This window comes from Cuculus canorus, chromosome 11 (genome assembly GCF_017976375.1).
Source record: "Cuculus canorus isolate bCucCan1 chromosome 11, bCucCan1.pri, whole genome shotgun sequence".
NCBI lineage: Eukaryota > Metazoa > Chordata > Aves > Cuculiformes > Cuculidae > Cuculus > Cuculus canorus.
Window position 1 is genome coordinate 20,762,997 of NC_071411.1, and position 15,210 is coordinate 20,778,206.

At 40.8% G+C, this 15,210-nt stretch overlaps 1 protein-coding gene across 5 annotated transcripts in view; it reads right to left on the bottom strand.

Annotated features, from left to right (window-relative positions):
• Positions 1-15,210, bottom strand: part of IQSEC1 (IQ motif and Sec7 domain ArfGEF 1) — a 165,292-nt gene that overhangs the window by 8,598 nt on the left and 141,484 nt on the right. For 3 of the 5 annotated variants that reach the window (XM_054076431.1, XM_054076429.1, XM_054076430.1), the window contains exons 8-12: positions 13,754-13,783; positions 11,368-11,493; positions 9,585-9,684; positions 5,487-5,660; positions 4,393-4,569 (exon numbers count right to left, since the gene is read on the bottom strand). In XM_054076431.1, coding sequence (XP_053932406.1) covers positions 4,393-4,569; positions 5,487-5,660; positions 9,585-9,684; positions 11,368-11,493; positions 13,754-13,783 — 607 coding nt within the window. The remainder of the gene's footprint in view (positions 1-4,392; positions 4,570-5,486; positions 5,661-9,584; positions 9,685-11,367; positions 11,494-13,753; positions 13,784-15,210) is intronic. The other 2 variants (XM_054076432.1, XM_009566981.2) reach the window with 1 other exon arrangement.

Genomic DNA, 15,210 nt, shown 5'->3' on the forward strand with positions numbered 1-15,210 from the left:
AGTAACGGTACCAGCCTCCAAAGGCTGTAAAATCAATATTCCCAGCAGCAGCAAAACCTGCAGCCATCAGGCTACTGTATAACCCAAGTATAACCCAACCCAACTTGCTCAAAATGATCTAAACGCTATGTTCTAGCACTTCCTTTAGAGCTCCCACTGTCCAGGCTGCAGAGACTCTGTGGAACCTTCAGATTTTCACCTTGTTTTCTGGGTGAAACAGGTTCAGTCTTAAAATCACACACTAACTGTTAAAATGGTCTCTTGGCACCTTCAGAGACACGATTCTCAGAATCCTGATGGAGCCCCACGTGAGAAGTAAACCCCATAGCTCCACCTCACCTTGCTGAGCTCTCCCTTCCCGGGAGAGCAAACTGGGTGTCTCCCATGGGACAGAGAAGCTGTTGATACAGTGGTGTTTCTGTACAGAGAAACTGTCCAACGTGTCTAACGTGTTTGAGTAACTGGTTGCTGTTACCATACGCAGACTGCAAAAGACTGGATTGGTACCAATCTGTTTTACTTAAAACTCCAGTAAGTTCTACCATGGCTGTTATTGCTGCTGTTCCATTGAAGAACAGGAAATGTAACGATGGTGACAGCGGAAGAGACAGGAGAAATCTCTCCCTGCTTGGAAAGCTCTTCTGATAAGGGAGAAAAAGACTGCTAATTTCAGCCGTGCTATACAGTGTAGCAAATCCCACGGCAGAGGTGGGAGGAAATACCCCAGTAATCCTGCCGGCATCCGCTGTGGGAGAAGCCGGAGAATGCGCCATCCATCACCGATGGAATCGGCAGAGGAAGGGATTCTGGAGCCACCGGAACCTCGAGCCTGTTCAAGGGGATTACAATGCTGAGAAGCCCCACAATCTTTCCTGTTACAGTTTCGGATATAGGAATTTTTTAAATATATGATATAATTCTGGAACTTCTTTATGTTTTTTTTTTGTGGGCTGGTTTGTTTTGGTAGGTTTTTAGGTAGTATCTGCTGCTCTATAATTGGTTTGAGAGAGCTCAGGAGACCATGAGACAAGCACAACTTATATGAATCATAAACCTCATCCTGTCCTGTGCTTCTGTGCAGGTTCCAGTCTCACATGGGAATGCCACTTCTGTATGAGCAAGGCAAACCACAACATTACAATTTCTAAGCCAGTGCAGTGTGTAAATATTATTCCCCCCTTACAGGCAAGGGATGGGGAGAACAAAGCTCGATTTCCACAGGTGCTCCCCACTGTAAACTTGATGTGAAAGCACCATGACGCCCAGCAACACCAGGTCACTGGAATTCAGACTGACTGGCCTAAAATCAGTGAGGAAACCTGAGGGGCAGAGAGAATTGGAAACACAACAGGCTAATCCTCCATGACCAAATCATTCTTGCCACATACTAATGGCCGTGATGGTACTTCCCACCTTCCCCATCTTTCTGTGAACCTACTTATCATCTAATTGTATATGGAATAGGTGGTGAAATGTCCAAAATTCTATCGGAACCCATAAAACTCAGCTTTAACTGCATTAAAATTTGTCTGTCTCCTAATATTTTAATGTAAATTAAGAATTTCAAAGCCTGAGACAAATAAATTCAGTTCTTCCTTGACTATCACTTGTAATACTATCACATGTAGTAAAGATGATATTTTTCTTTTAAGAAAAATAAACTGCTAAATACTTTTGACATATTCACATCTTGCAACAGTTGGTTGCTACATTATGCTTTTTATTGCACGGCAATAACTGTTGATCAAAATGGATAATGCTGTCTTTAAAACCAAGAGACCCTCACTCACAGCCTTTTTGCAATACGATTTAAGACATCGTGGCAAATGCACGCAAGAACAACCATCAGGAAATGATTCCTGACAAAGAAATCTTCCTTTACCTTACGGTTTACAGCTTAGGAGTCAGAATCCTTCAGGATTTCAGCATCTGTTAAATCTAAACAGCTTATGAATCATCACTGTTTCCCCAGAGAGAAATCTGAAGGCCCTTTCTGCAGCCACCGCTGACCGCTGTGATAGCTGGTGGAGAGGAATGGACTGCCTTCTGCAATGGCTTTGTCAATGACCCGTGTGAACAAAGCGCTGTTTGATCTGATTTTCCCCTCACTAAGTAAAGATTTTAAACTTTTCCATTTGTTTTTACAATGTTGGTTGGACAACTTCCTGCCTTACTACATAACTCTGCCATTTCCTCATGTATATTACATTTATTTCTGTTTAAATGAAGAAAGGATCTCTCTAAAAACCCACTTTCACCACCTTTTCCTACAGAAAGATACACATCCATGCACTGTCCCACTACTTTTGTTCCTTCTTTTTTGACCCTGTGTTACACCCACACAAAGAAGAACCGAGGCACCCTAGCTCAGTACTCTTTTACAGAAGCAATTCCCTATGATATCATCACTGGGACTCAGCATCTTCCTAACTCTAAGAGATTTCTTTAGGCTTTTATGGATCGTCTGTCCCACACGAAAACAAAAGCAGCCTCACATGCAAGCTATTCATCGAGCAAAGGCAGAAAACACACGTATAATCTCATTAAAATGACACCAAATAACGAAGCAAAGAACAGGTACGTCATTTCTCAAGTCAGTTGCACTGCACAAGACCAAACAGAAACTCTCCATAATTCTCAACTCATTAAGGTTAAAATTAAGTTTAGTTGGGTTTAACAAACTCATTGATAAACCCTGAAGTCTGCAGGTGATTTCTATTTTTTATTATGGAAAGAAGTTCTTTTCAGTAATAAGCATGCCAGCTGTAGGCATGCCCTGTTGGAACGTGAAATGTTTTCATGATTTCAAATACTTGTTTATTGCATAAAACCCATAACAGGAATTTAAATACATGGCAATGAAAGACAGGGATGAAAATTTCCTCCAGGGTGAACAAAAACCAATCAGAAATCACATCTCTGGGCACAGACACCCACAGAACTCACATATTTCACAATATGGTAGTTCTCGTTCTAACGAATAGAAACAAAACAACAAAAAAGGATGATGGAAGTACCCTCAAATCTGAGATATGATCGTGGTGAAGACTAGGGGCTTGATCTAAAATCCAGTGAAGCCGATCAAGCACAAATATTCAAACTTCAGCCTGATTTTGGATCAAGGTCCTAGGTCTTTTTAATGAAGCAAATGGACGTATGAGTATGAAAGCCTAAATAGGGAATAAAAGAACTGAAAGATCTCACTCTCTATGTATTCGTATGCACGTACATACACTCACAAAACACAGGCTGTAATTTCAGCTTACAATTTCATTTATCGCAACATAGCTAAAATCTCTTCTTCAGTTAAAAAAACGGGAAAGATAAGTAGTGTCTGCTATCAAAGATATACACAGTAGTGAAATTATGACTATTCTGCCAATCACCACTGCAATTAAAAGAACCAATCAGGCTATGTAACACAGACTATGAATAAAATATATATATATACACACACAGAGTTGCTCCTATGCCCAGGATTACTTTCTGAATCATGAGCATGGGGATCACGCCTTGTCTGTGCCAGGAATCCCATTTAACACTGACAGACAAGGTCACTGCCCACAGCAGCCTGTCCTACATGGGCATTGCCAGTTGTGTGTGACTGAAGCAAACCAGAAAACAAAAACATGCTAAACTTCCTCTGGTTTTCCTTTGGCTAAAAAATCACACCACTACTCCTTTCCAGTTTTTAGCCACATTCGTCAGTAAATAGATCTTAAAAGACATCAGTGGTTTGTGGGATATCAGTACTCTTGTCCACTAGGGCTCCTTTTATGATATTGGTGATAGTATTTCACAACAACTCTTTTTGTAAGAATTGCGAACTATATATCGAGTTTGAAAACACTAGGAGAGCATCAGGGACACACGGCATCTGAATTACATGGCTCGAGGCAGAATTTCGTAGGGCTTCACTCAATTTCATTCATCAATGTGGTCACACAGGTACATTTGAGCACAAAATACACAGAAAGCGGTCATTACACAGAGACCAATTGCTTTTCTTTTCTCTCTAAGCCTACTGTATGAAGGGGAAGAAGCGAAAGGGAAGAAAAAAAAAGGAAGGAAAACTAAGTGGGTTACTCCTAGTACAAGGCAACCAGTTTTTTTTATATAGAACACTTACAATTTTTCCTCTGTCTTCGCTCTCCTTTAAAAGTACATATAGCAATCTACAACAGGTTAAATGCTTTCAAACAGTGGTTGCTTAATAGGACAAGGGTAAAAAACAAAGAGAAATTAAACAGGAACTAGGAAAGAGGAGCTATTTAGAATGTTTGACGTTTCAGAATTACTAACTCTGAGAGCCCGCTGTGAACTGGGTTTTCCACGCATCATTCACACACCTGCATGCAGCAGTCGCAGCAAGGGAACACCGGCAGCGCTTACCTGCTTCCGACAGGTCTCTGAGGGAGCTGCTCAGCGCGCTCCTCTTCAGCCCCTCCCCAGTAGCATAGCTGTCATCCAGGCAAGCCCTGTTCAGCGTCCCGTTGCCAGAATCCTTTTTCAGACTGGAGCACTGAGACATGCTGGGCCGCACCACACCCTTCTGTTTCTCTAGTTCAGCTGAAACGAAGAGAATAATTTTGCCATTCAGATTTATTGCCTGTGATGAAAGACAAGGTAACACCACAGTTTCTGTGTGGGATCACGTAGTACTGTGTATAATTGATAAGAGTTCATTCTAGCACTGTTAAATGCCAGAGAGGAACTTCAACTCTGTGCTAACAGCTTTACGTTACAGCATACAGGATGAAAGGCTCTTTTTCCTCTTTTGGAAAAAACGGAAGATAAAATTCCATGTTTAGATACTCATGTAACTTCCAGTCAAATCAGCTTGCACTGTGTCTGCCTAATTGAAAGAATGCAGGAATATCAATACATAAATGAAGAAAGAGCAGAGAAACTTATTCTGAAGGGCTATCATTGAGAACTTCATTAATGTAAATTATCCCTAAAATACTTACTATAATTTATACTACAAATAACAAATCCATCTCTCCTCTGTCCGTTGCCCTTTGCAGTGTGTCCAGGCTAAATTTCCACCGCAGCTACGCTGCAGTAAGTTGATGAACTCAGCTGCAGCCTAAGATATCACTGGGGTTTTCCCCTTTCTAGAATAGAAGTCATGGAAAAAATTTACACTATTTTGAACTCTTAAAGAGTTCTAGTGGATTATACACACATTGAAGATCACCTTACTTTGATCAAGCTGCAAGAGGGGAGATTGAGATGAGATCTCAGGAAGAAATGTTTTCTTGTGAGGGTGGGGAGGCCCTGGCCCAGGTTGCCCAGAGCAGTGGTGGCTGCTCCATCTCTGGAGGGGTTCCGGGCCAGGTTGGGTGGGGCTTTGGAGCCCCTGATCCAGTGGGAGGTATCCCTGCCCACAGCAGGGAGTGGAACTGGATGAGCTTTGAGGGCCCTTCCAACTCAAACCATTCTACAACTCTATGATTAACTTGAAAGTGCTCCTTTATATGTACCTTTGTACTTACACTCTATTCTGTGCTTTTCCATTTCTTGAACCTCTGCAATTGACTCCCTCAAATCATCTGTAAACTTCTTCCTGTCCTGAGGATTCGGTGCATTGAAATTTATGAGTACTTTGATATCTGCTCCTGGAACAGCTGATGTGAGCCGAATACCATTGGGATAATCTAGGAGAAAGAGTCAAGAAAAACTAAGCTCTGATATTATTTCATTTACTTTTCTTTTTACTAAAAGAAAAACCCTCATAAACAACCCCCCATACAATTGAAGGCTTTTTACTAATGTTACCATGTAGGAACAAAGTCAAAGAGATAAGTCTAACAGCACAGAATTAGAATGAAAATCCCGAAGATAGACAGCAACTGCTTTAACTGTCAAGACAGCAAATAAATACTAAAAACCAGGCTTTGTGCAGCTCCTGTCCTGAAGGTACAGCAGAACACAAACGTCCCTGGAAAAAGAACTCCAAAAATTTAGGAGATGATTTTCATTTGAGGGCACAGATCCTACTACCTACCTCACTGAATTGTGACCAAAGTTTTGCTGAGTACACGTCAAGTACCAGAAACTGTCTCACATTTAACATCTGCTGGAAGACAAACAGGCTGGCACGGCACTGGTGAGGCCACACCTCAACTTCTGGGTTCAGTTTTGAACCCCTCACTACAAGAAAGACATTGAGAGGCTGGAGCATGTCCAGAGAAGGGAACGGACTTGGGAAGGGTCTGGAGCCCAGGAGTTCTGGAAGTGGCTGAGGGCCCTGGGGCTGTTTAGCCTGGAGAAGAGGAGGCTGAGCGGAGACCTCATCACTCTCGGCAGCTCCTTAAAGGAGGTTGTGGTGAGGTGGGTGCTGGGCTCTGCTCCCTACTAACAAGGGAGAGGATGAGAGGAAATAGTCTCTAGTTGTGGCAGGGAAGGTTTAGACTAAATATATTGGGAAAAAGTTCTTTACTGAAAGAGTGGTGAAGCCCTGGCAGAGGCTGCCCAAGGCAGTGCTGGAGTCTCCTTCCCTAGAGGGGTTCCAAAAATGTGTGGCCGTGGCACTTTGGGACAGGGTTTAGCAGGCACAGTGGGGTTGGGCTGTCAGTTGGACTGGATGAGCTTAGAGGTCTTTTCCAACGTTAACAATTCTGTGATTCTAAGTTGTGTCCCCTGGACATCCTACTTTCATTTTTTTTCCTAAAAGAGAAGTTAAAATTATTTGTGAAATCACGTATATAGAAAGTAAAAATGACGAGGTTTTCTTTCCTCTTTTGGCCTGTATTATGGACATCTTCACAGTAAGAAGGCAGATTTTCAGCAGTCTTTGCCCTTTTTCTAGTTGCACATGTGACAATGTGAATCTTAAAAGCAGGTTGAAAATATCTCCTGGATGATATAAAAGGTTCATTTACAGAATGACAGCTTATAATGAATACAGGTTCTGCCGTGGAAAACAGAATCGGCCTTTGCTTGAAGCACAGATCAGTAGAAATGGGGTGTCAGAAAACCTCAATATCTGCATTCTAATTGACAATATTTTCTTTATTCAACTGCCTCACCTGACGGGCTAGCTAAAGCTCTGAAATATATAAGTATTCGACCTGCAATTCAAGTGCTCCCATGTACTAAATATTCATTCTCTCAAAAAAACAGCAGATGATGCAAGGTAGCCTCTACCTCAAAGTTGGCAGATTTTAACAACAAACAGACTCAAAATACTGAGAAACAAGTGCAAATGCTATTCTTTCTAACAGGATACCTTAATTCCAAATGAGATTTACAACTAAACGTGAAGCAAGTTCATTTACCATCCTGAGGCGATAAAAGGTGCCGACTACTGCAAGCTTCAGAAGGTACAGAGGGGAAGGAGGGAGCAAGAGTATGAGGCTTCTGCCAGGGGCTGACATCGACGTCTTGGATGTCTTTTCCAACCTTAATGATTCTGTCTGTCTATGGTTCTGTCTTGCATGGAAGCGACATACAGCCTGCTTCTCCTGACCACTTCCCTTCAGTCACACAGGACAGCCGCCTCAAGTTGTCCATAGCTGCTTTCCCTCAGAACACAGCCACGTGGCCAAGAGCGCAGTGGGCCTGGTCCTCAGCAAGCTGGGTGTAACAGCACATAGTACGGTTTGGAACACTGACACTGGATACGCAGCAAACAGCTCTCGAGAGTGCACGACTTGGGAAAAACAGCTTATGAAACCCAACAAGGAACCTCAGCAGCCCCTAAATCACCTGGGCTGCCTTCACGTGAGAACAAAGAACAGCCCATCTCCACACAAACAAACAAAAATATTCTATTATTGAGATAAATCTCCACACAATATTGATGAAGCATCAGAAAACACTGACCTAAGTATTTACCGTTTTCAGATACCCTCACTCTAAAGCACTCTGGGTGCCCTTGTATTTTCAGTGATTTTGACTGAAAATGTAAAACCCACTTCACTTGCGGCTGATTCATTTACTAGAGCTACACGACATTATCTTCGTTTTGGAGCCCATCCATCCCTCAACGTAACCGGCTTCTATAATTAGAAGTCAATTCTTCTGTCATCATCGTCAAACATTTTGTTCCACCTCACCAGCAGCCACACCAACATTTTTGGTGCTTCTGCTTTAGTGGCACCACATTTATTCTCTTGAAACCAGCCGATTCTGACCACTGCCACGCACGGATTTACTGAATGACATGACAGCTCTGGCCAAATACCCCAGAGCTTGCTGGGGACAGGGGAACCAAGAACATGGATTTTACAAACCAGAGAGGAAGGATACTGCCCTTTCCCAACTAGAAAACAGTGCATCCCACCTGACAGGCCCCAGCAGCAGCAGCACAGTCAGCTCCCTGATTCACTGTAGGGAATTCTCTGTAGGAGCCCACCTATGTCTACAAAGGGTCTCAGTTTAAATGCCTCCAGTTCACTGGGAGGAACCCAACCTTTTACTCTCAGTCCTGCTATAGGTATTTTTAAGTTTACTTGAATAAAGTGTTTCTACATAGCATGCTTGTATAATTTTTTTCTCCATTTATTTAACTCGACATCAGAGGAATTATATATTCTTCTATTTTTAGTGCAATCCAGGAGACGAGTAATTGGACTTTCTCACTAAAAATGAATTTTATATCATATAATGTGAGGACGAAAGAGAGAATGAATGCGTACGCATATAAGTAATCTGCATATAAGTAATCCACATTGCAGCTACAAGGTCTACAAAATGTTCCCTTTTGAAATCTTCCAATGCTTTGACTCCATAAGAATGACTTCTTTTGACTGAGATGAGCGCTGGAGCACATTTTCAAGGACAAGAGAAATAAGAGCTTTCCACCACAGAAAAGCACAGAAACAACCGGATGTCACATTGAACTGTATTCCATTTATCATGAAGGTCAAGGTCTGGTCTGCAAACCATTAAGTCAGGTCAAACAGACTGGCTCCCTGTGTGCAGCTGTGCTCTGCCACCTCAGTCCTGCTGCTGTCGCTGGGCTGACAATCGACAGGAGCATCAGCGAACCATTTGCTTTTTGTTGGGCCGCTGTCTGCTAAGACTGTGCTTGACAAGCATTAGAGATAACAAGAATATAGGATTGATGCAGATCACAACTGACATGAGCTAAAGGTGCCAGAAAATATGAATTTTAACCCAGACTCTCTGCTTTGAACTTCTATTTGAATCAGTACACATTACATAGTAGATTTAAACCAGGGAAATAAATTAAATCGCGGTTTGAACAACATGTATCATTACAACAGTCTGTCTTTGATATCATACACTGAGTTCTGGCCTGCCATACCACCGACTCAGCAACAGATATAGCATATAGCATATTTGTTTCTATACAAGCATCTGTTCTTTACAAGCACTCGCAAACATCCCCTTTGGCAAAATTTGGCTTCTGGTGAAAAGAAAACCCTAATATTAGTCTTGTGGTTTCTTATGCTGACACCACCTTGTTTTAAACTTCATGTCTAAGTTAAATTCAGAGCAATTTTATTCCTTAATTCAGAATCAAGTCCTGCCCATCCCTTTCACTCACACAAGTTTTTATTTTGTTTTAAATAGAAATAAAATGTCAATCAAAGAAGAGCAGAAGGACTTACACTGGTTCTCAAAAAGAAGAACTTGCATTCCGTAGAGGGAGAAGGACTGTCGAAAACTGTATGTGACCGAGTTCTTCTTCTTTTGAAAAATCTTGGTTACCTGAAAGTTATCAAATAAACAAAATTAAATCTCCCTTCGACCATATGTGTTTGTGGAAAATTAGCCTGCTTAAGAACTAGCGTACAAGAAAGCATTTTATGCCAAGGAAACAAAGAAAGCTCTGATGTGTCAGAAAATCTTAATTTAAATTTAAATTTTAACTAAGCTTTTAATTTTTCCCTTTGTTTCTTAATTGCAACTGATGTACTTAATCTCTTGCTACTGAAGAAACAAAGCCACCTTTGAGGCATGAGCATCTCTTAACCAGAAGGTCTAATAATTTATCCAGACACAAAGCCTTCATGTTCTCTATTCTCCAGAACTCAACTTCTTGAAATTCCAGAAAAAAAACCCAAACGTGCATATTGTGCGCTGGACGTGCTAGCAAAAATGTAAACGTGTTTAAATATTCCTTTCCAAAAATCTTAGTGGCTGTCACCCTTCCCTTCACAGCCTAACGACGCCTACAGGCCTCTCCACACAAAGTGAGTTCTTAGTCCTTATCCTTACGTGCTGCGTGACCTCCCAAGCCTGCTCGACTTCTGTGCCCCTGCCAACACTGCTTTGTGCCATCGCATCCAGCGGTGCCCGCTGTGATCCATACAGCTCCTGTCTCAAGAAAAGCCTGGAGTCTAGGGAAACCTGCACTGCTTGCTAGTAGAAGTAACGTGGTTAGTGACTACTACTTATCCAAGTTTGGGGTTCTCCTACAGTGTGAATGCAACCACTCTTTAGAACCAAGAGATTTATTTTGACTAGTCCTTTCTAATTTTAATTCTCAACATGGCATTTGACTAGAACTGACAAATTCAGCCTACATTACTCTCAAATCAGTCTGACAAAACTACTGACTTTTAAGTAATAAAATAGAACAGAAAATTTGCAACGTGAAGATGATGAGGTTCTGTTATTTTACACCCCAGTTCACACTTACAACTAGGAGGTTACATTCACAATCGAAAGGATTAATTCCTATTTTTGTTTCCTTCCTGGTTATAAGGTCTGAAGGGATGTAAAAACCGCACACAATACAATCATGCATCTAAAGAATGCCTTTTTCATACCAAAACACAAAATATGTAGTTTATAGTTCTCAGGTAACAGCCAAATACAGGGCAACACATATTTTTAAAAGTAAATCAACCACGTAATTCCAAGCCGTTCCTAGTTGTGTACGGCTGCTTTTCAAAAGACTGGGTCAAATTAAATCTGCACTGAAAAATAAAGTCATCTGTAAAATGTATTTTGACGTATCCTGTTGCTATTTCAATGAATAAACATGCCTGGTTCATGGAACATCTGGGGAATACAAAGTGGTATGCAGTTCTCTTTTTCCATGAGTAACTTGAATTCATTATTTGCAGAATAAGGAATGTCTCTGTTTATCCATTAGGGAAATGGGTAAACTGGAGGTAATGTCTATTCTTTATAGGAAAATCTATTGCTCCAAAGCAGTTCCTTACAGTAGTGTGTGGTAATCAATAAAAGGCTTCAGTTTAAAAGTAAATTGTAGATAACAAAGAAAATTAAGAAAATTTAAATCTTAGCAATCCCGAGGTTTTTGGAGTAACAGGTAATAGATCTTAATTTTTAGTAAAGCTCATGTACTTAAAAGCCACTGATTTCATGGAGACAGGCATTTCTGACACCGTGCTAGAAATCCATCTACATGGAAGTACCTACCACAAGAAGATCGTTAAATAAAAATATTTCTCGCTGGTGCAATCCCAGCTTCTGAGGTTTATTTGGATCTGGAACTTCAAACAGTCTACAGTAGCACACAAGCCTCCGGTGGGGCAGAGAGAGGACCTGCAATAACACAGAAGTTCACGGTTAATATAGCATATTAATAAAGCAATATTTCATAGTTCATAGTTAATATAGCAATATTTAGCCAAGAAAGAGCATCTTTCACACTGAATCTGTTTCCGATACTTCAAATATTTTTACCTCTAAAGTCAATTAAACTTTTTCATCAAAGGACCAACAACAGAAAGATAAAATATGCCACGAGCATTCAAACTTCATCGAAGTTCTTATCTATATGTTCTCTAACAGCTTGCATTCCTGTCTATGGATCCCAATGCAAGTTTTACTGGGGAGAGAGTTTTACTTTGTGGAACAAGAAAACCTTAAAAGAACTTAAGACTAAGCAAGTGGGAGTTCAAAGCTAAGGATGTCTGCTGTCCTGAGCATTTTCACGTATCTTTATTAGCAGAAAGGATGCAAAGCAGCTTTCACTTTTGTCAGCTGAATACACAGATGCTGTAGATTACATTTATCAGTTAACTCAATTTGTTCATTCCTCAGGATCGAGGATATGGTGACATCAGGAAAAAGTGAATGCATTTTCAGTCTGACTTATTTTCTCATGCCAGCAAGAAACCCAAGAATAGTTTTCCATTTTCTTATTCGCAATGTCTGCTGAAGCTATCTAGTGAGCCTTTCTTTCTTTTCAATGCAAACAATGATATCTTGTCAACAGTATCCTTTAAACTTTAAACAATCCTTTAAACTTTAAAAATCTGAAGCAAAGAATTTTCTTTGGTAATAGACATTTTTTATTTATCTCCTACTTTAGAATTCCTAATTCTGCATGGGAATTCTAAGACTTACTGGACAAATAAAAACAGTAAAGACCGTTAACGCTGCTTCTTCCTCTACAGGAGTGGGTGGTGGGGAAGAGGGGAAAAAGCATTTAGGATTCACTGTCTGCCCTTGTTCCTGGTTGGTCATTTGGTGAGATTCCGGTTTTTCTCCAAACTGTAACTACACTAATAACAGATTGCTAATAGCATTTAATTTCTCTATGGCATTAGCAACTTGCAAGGAGAAGGTATTTAGGAAAACATCGTCCGTGTTCTAAAGGAGCCAGTGTGGTGAAGAATGCTGGAGAAACCCCTGGTCTCTATTCTCAGGGCACTCTGGTAACTGAACAGCTTACAGGCTCTCAGTAAGAAGAGGCAGGAAAATATGTTGCACCCCCTCATTCTCTCCTACCTCCAGACTTGGTTTCCCCAGCACGCGGCAGTCTGAGATTTGCCACAGCGAGACATCAAAGCTCCAGGGAAGTAACTGAGCTTGTGAACTTGCAAACAACTACAAGTTGCTCTGGTATTGGAACTGAACTATGGACACCTCATGACAACAAGTGATCTGGTAGGATTCCTTTCCTCCAAGTTCTATAAAGGTCACATCTTTCCATTTGCTTTTACAGTCCGGTGGTACTGTGAGACCCGCACCCTTGAAACAACGATGAGTATTTCACTTCGAAATGTGAAGCTGCCTTTGCATGACTCTAATCGCTTACACAGACAAAGAAAGAAAAAGAAGACTGAGAAAACAAATGGAAGTTTCAAGTTCCTTCTCTGGATTGCCCTGAGTGAAGGTGTGAATGCACAATGCAGTTATGATTGAGAAAAATAAAAAATCAACCGGATCAAACTTGGACGGGTAATTGGATTCCAGAGCCCTGCGAGCACTCCTCTGCTACAAAGGGGTTCTACATGTGTTCAAAGCCACCAGTGATAATGTTATTGGGAAACTGAAGTTAACGCTGCATTAGAAGAACAGTTCCAGGGTTATTATTGAATATGCCTATAACTTAAGCCTGGAATCAATATTTTCTATGTTCGTTTACCTTTCAGGAGAGAGCTGCTAAATCAACTGGCAACATCTTTCAAAGTATCATTCAATACTCCAATGGACCAGAAAGAATAAACACGCTGGGGCCCAGGGAAAGGTGAGGTGCAACCGGGATGATGCTTGTTTGTTTATTCTTTACTGACTCTCTAATTTCTACAGCGATAACAGCACGTGAAACACAGAAAAAGGGTATTAAAGATAGGCCTAAAAACCCTTTGGCAATTAATTAAGCAGTCTCTGGGAAATTTATATTTTGAAGAAAATCTTTGAGGCGTTATTACTACAATAACAGGAAAATTTTGCTTGAAAGAAGGGCAATTATTTAAACAGTTAAAAGGTGACAGAATGCATTATTGCCAGTAGAAGAAAATCTGCCAAGTTAAAATGACTCTAAGTTTTGAAGGAGTATGAGAGAAATACCTACACAACCAAGTCCGTGATGCAGAGATCCAATCTACAGTAGAAAGACATACAAGTTCATTAAACTTCAGAGAAACACAGTACTGTATCATAGCAAGTAAATACGTCACGGTCTTACTATGACTAAACGCCTATAAAGTAAAAACAAATATTTCTATCAATAAAAACTGTTGGCTGTTTCCTAAATTCTCTTTCACACAGTTATAAAGTCTAAACAGAAGAAACCTTGAGCCTAGGACTCCACTGAGAGCATTGTTTTCTTAATCCCATTTAATGTACAAGGTCAGGATTAGTTTTAGGGCTTGAACTGCCACATGCCTGGATAAAAACAGAACCATAGGGACCCCTCTCTCACAGAAGTCTGTATATAATCCTGAACCCCCAAACCTGTATGGAAAGTAAGTGTCATATGAAAGCATAAATGCCCGTCAAATACGGACTTTAGCATATTTATTTCCCTTCTCCTCAAATATATGTACAAGGAAATTTTGCCTTCTCTCTCCTCTGCTTCTCCTAAGAGACCTCCCAAACATTTCCTTACCAGGAAAGAGAAAGTAAAGTAGATTTTTTTCTGGGGGAGGAGGGTGATACCTCATTTCCTTCCCCTCCTCCCCACGCTGAGCCTTGTCTGAGAAGAGATTACAATTCAAAGCTCTTTAAAAGGAACAGGGAGAATCAGAATCTTGAGATCCATGCTCTTTTTTCTTAACAAAAACTTCCCCAACCCATCGGTCCCTGCTGCAATGAGGTTCCCTGGAGCTGACAAAAAAGCTGATGCAGAACTTCAAAAGCATCCAATCTTTCCTTGGCTTTGTTCTGGGCTGCCTTTGTGACTACTACTAACACAAAGGTTTTCAGGACTTGAAGTGAGGAAGGCTGTCCCTCTCCACATCAGATACCTTTGTCAGTATTACACATTGGTCTCAACACCTCTGTGTTCACTCAGCTCCCAAAACAAAGGGAAAAGCACCATGGCCTTCCTTTTCTCTCTACATTTCCAACAGACTCTTGGTAGATAAATTTATATAGTGAAGTATTTCAGGACTTTTCTCAGCCGAAAGCAAAAAGGATCTTTGGATGCTCAAAGCCAGCATTAGAATCCCTGGGACCTGCTCTCTGGGTAAGTTCGGAGACAAACTGACACCATCCCCCCTTACAAACACCAGCTGTGAAGCCAAGACAGATGCTGATCTGAACAGAAGTTCTCTATTGCTCTTGTAAACTATGGAATCACAGCTGACAGTGTAGATGTTGAAATACGATTCTTTACATTGCTTTAACAAAACAGTTCGATTCTTTTGAAGCCAACATGAGAACAACCTAAAATGCAGGTATTTCAGTGTAATTTCAGAATTGTCAAGCTTTACACAGAGGAAAGAGTTAAAGACTCATAACATCATCATTTATGTATACCAGACAAAATTCCTCTGCACTGCGAATACTCAAAAATTGAAGCCAACC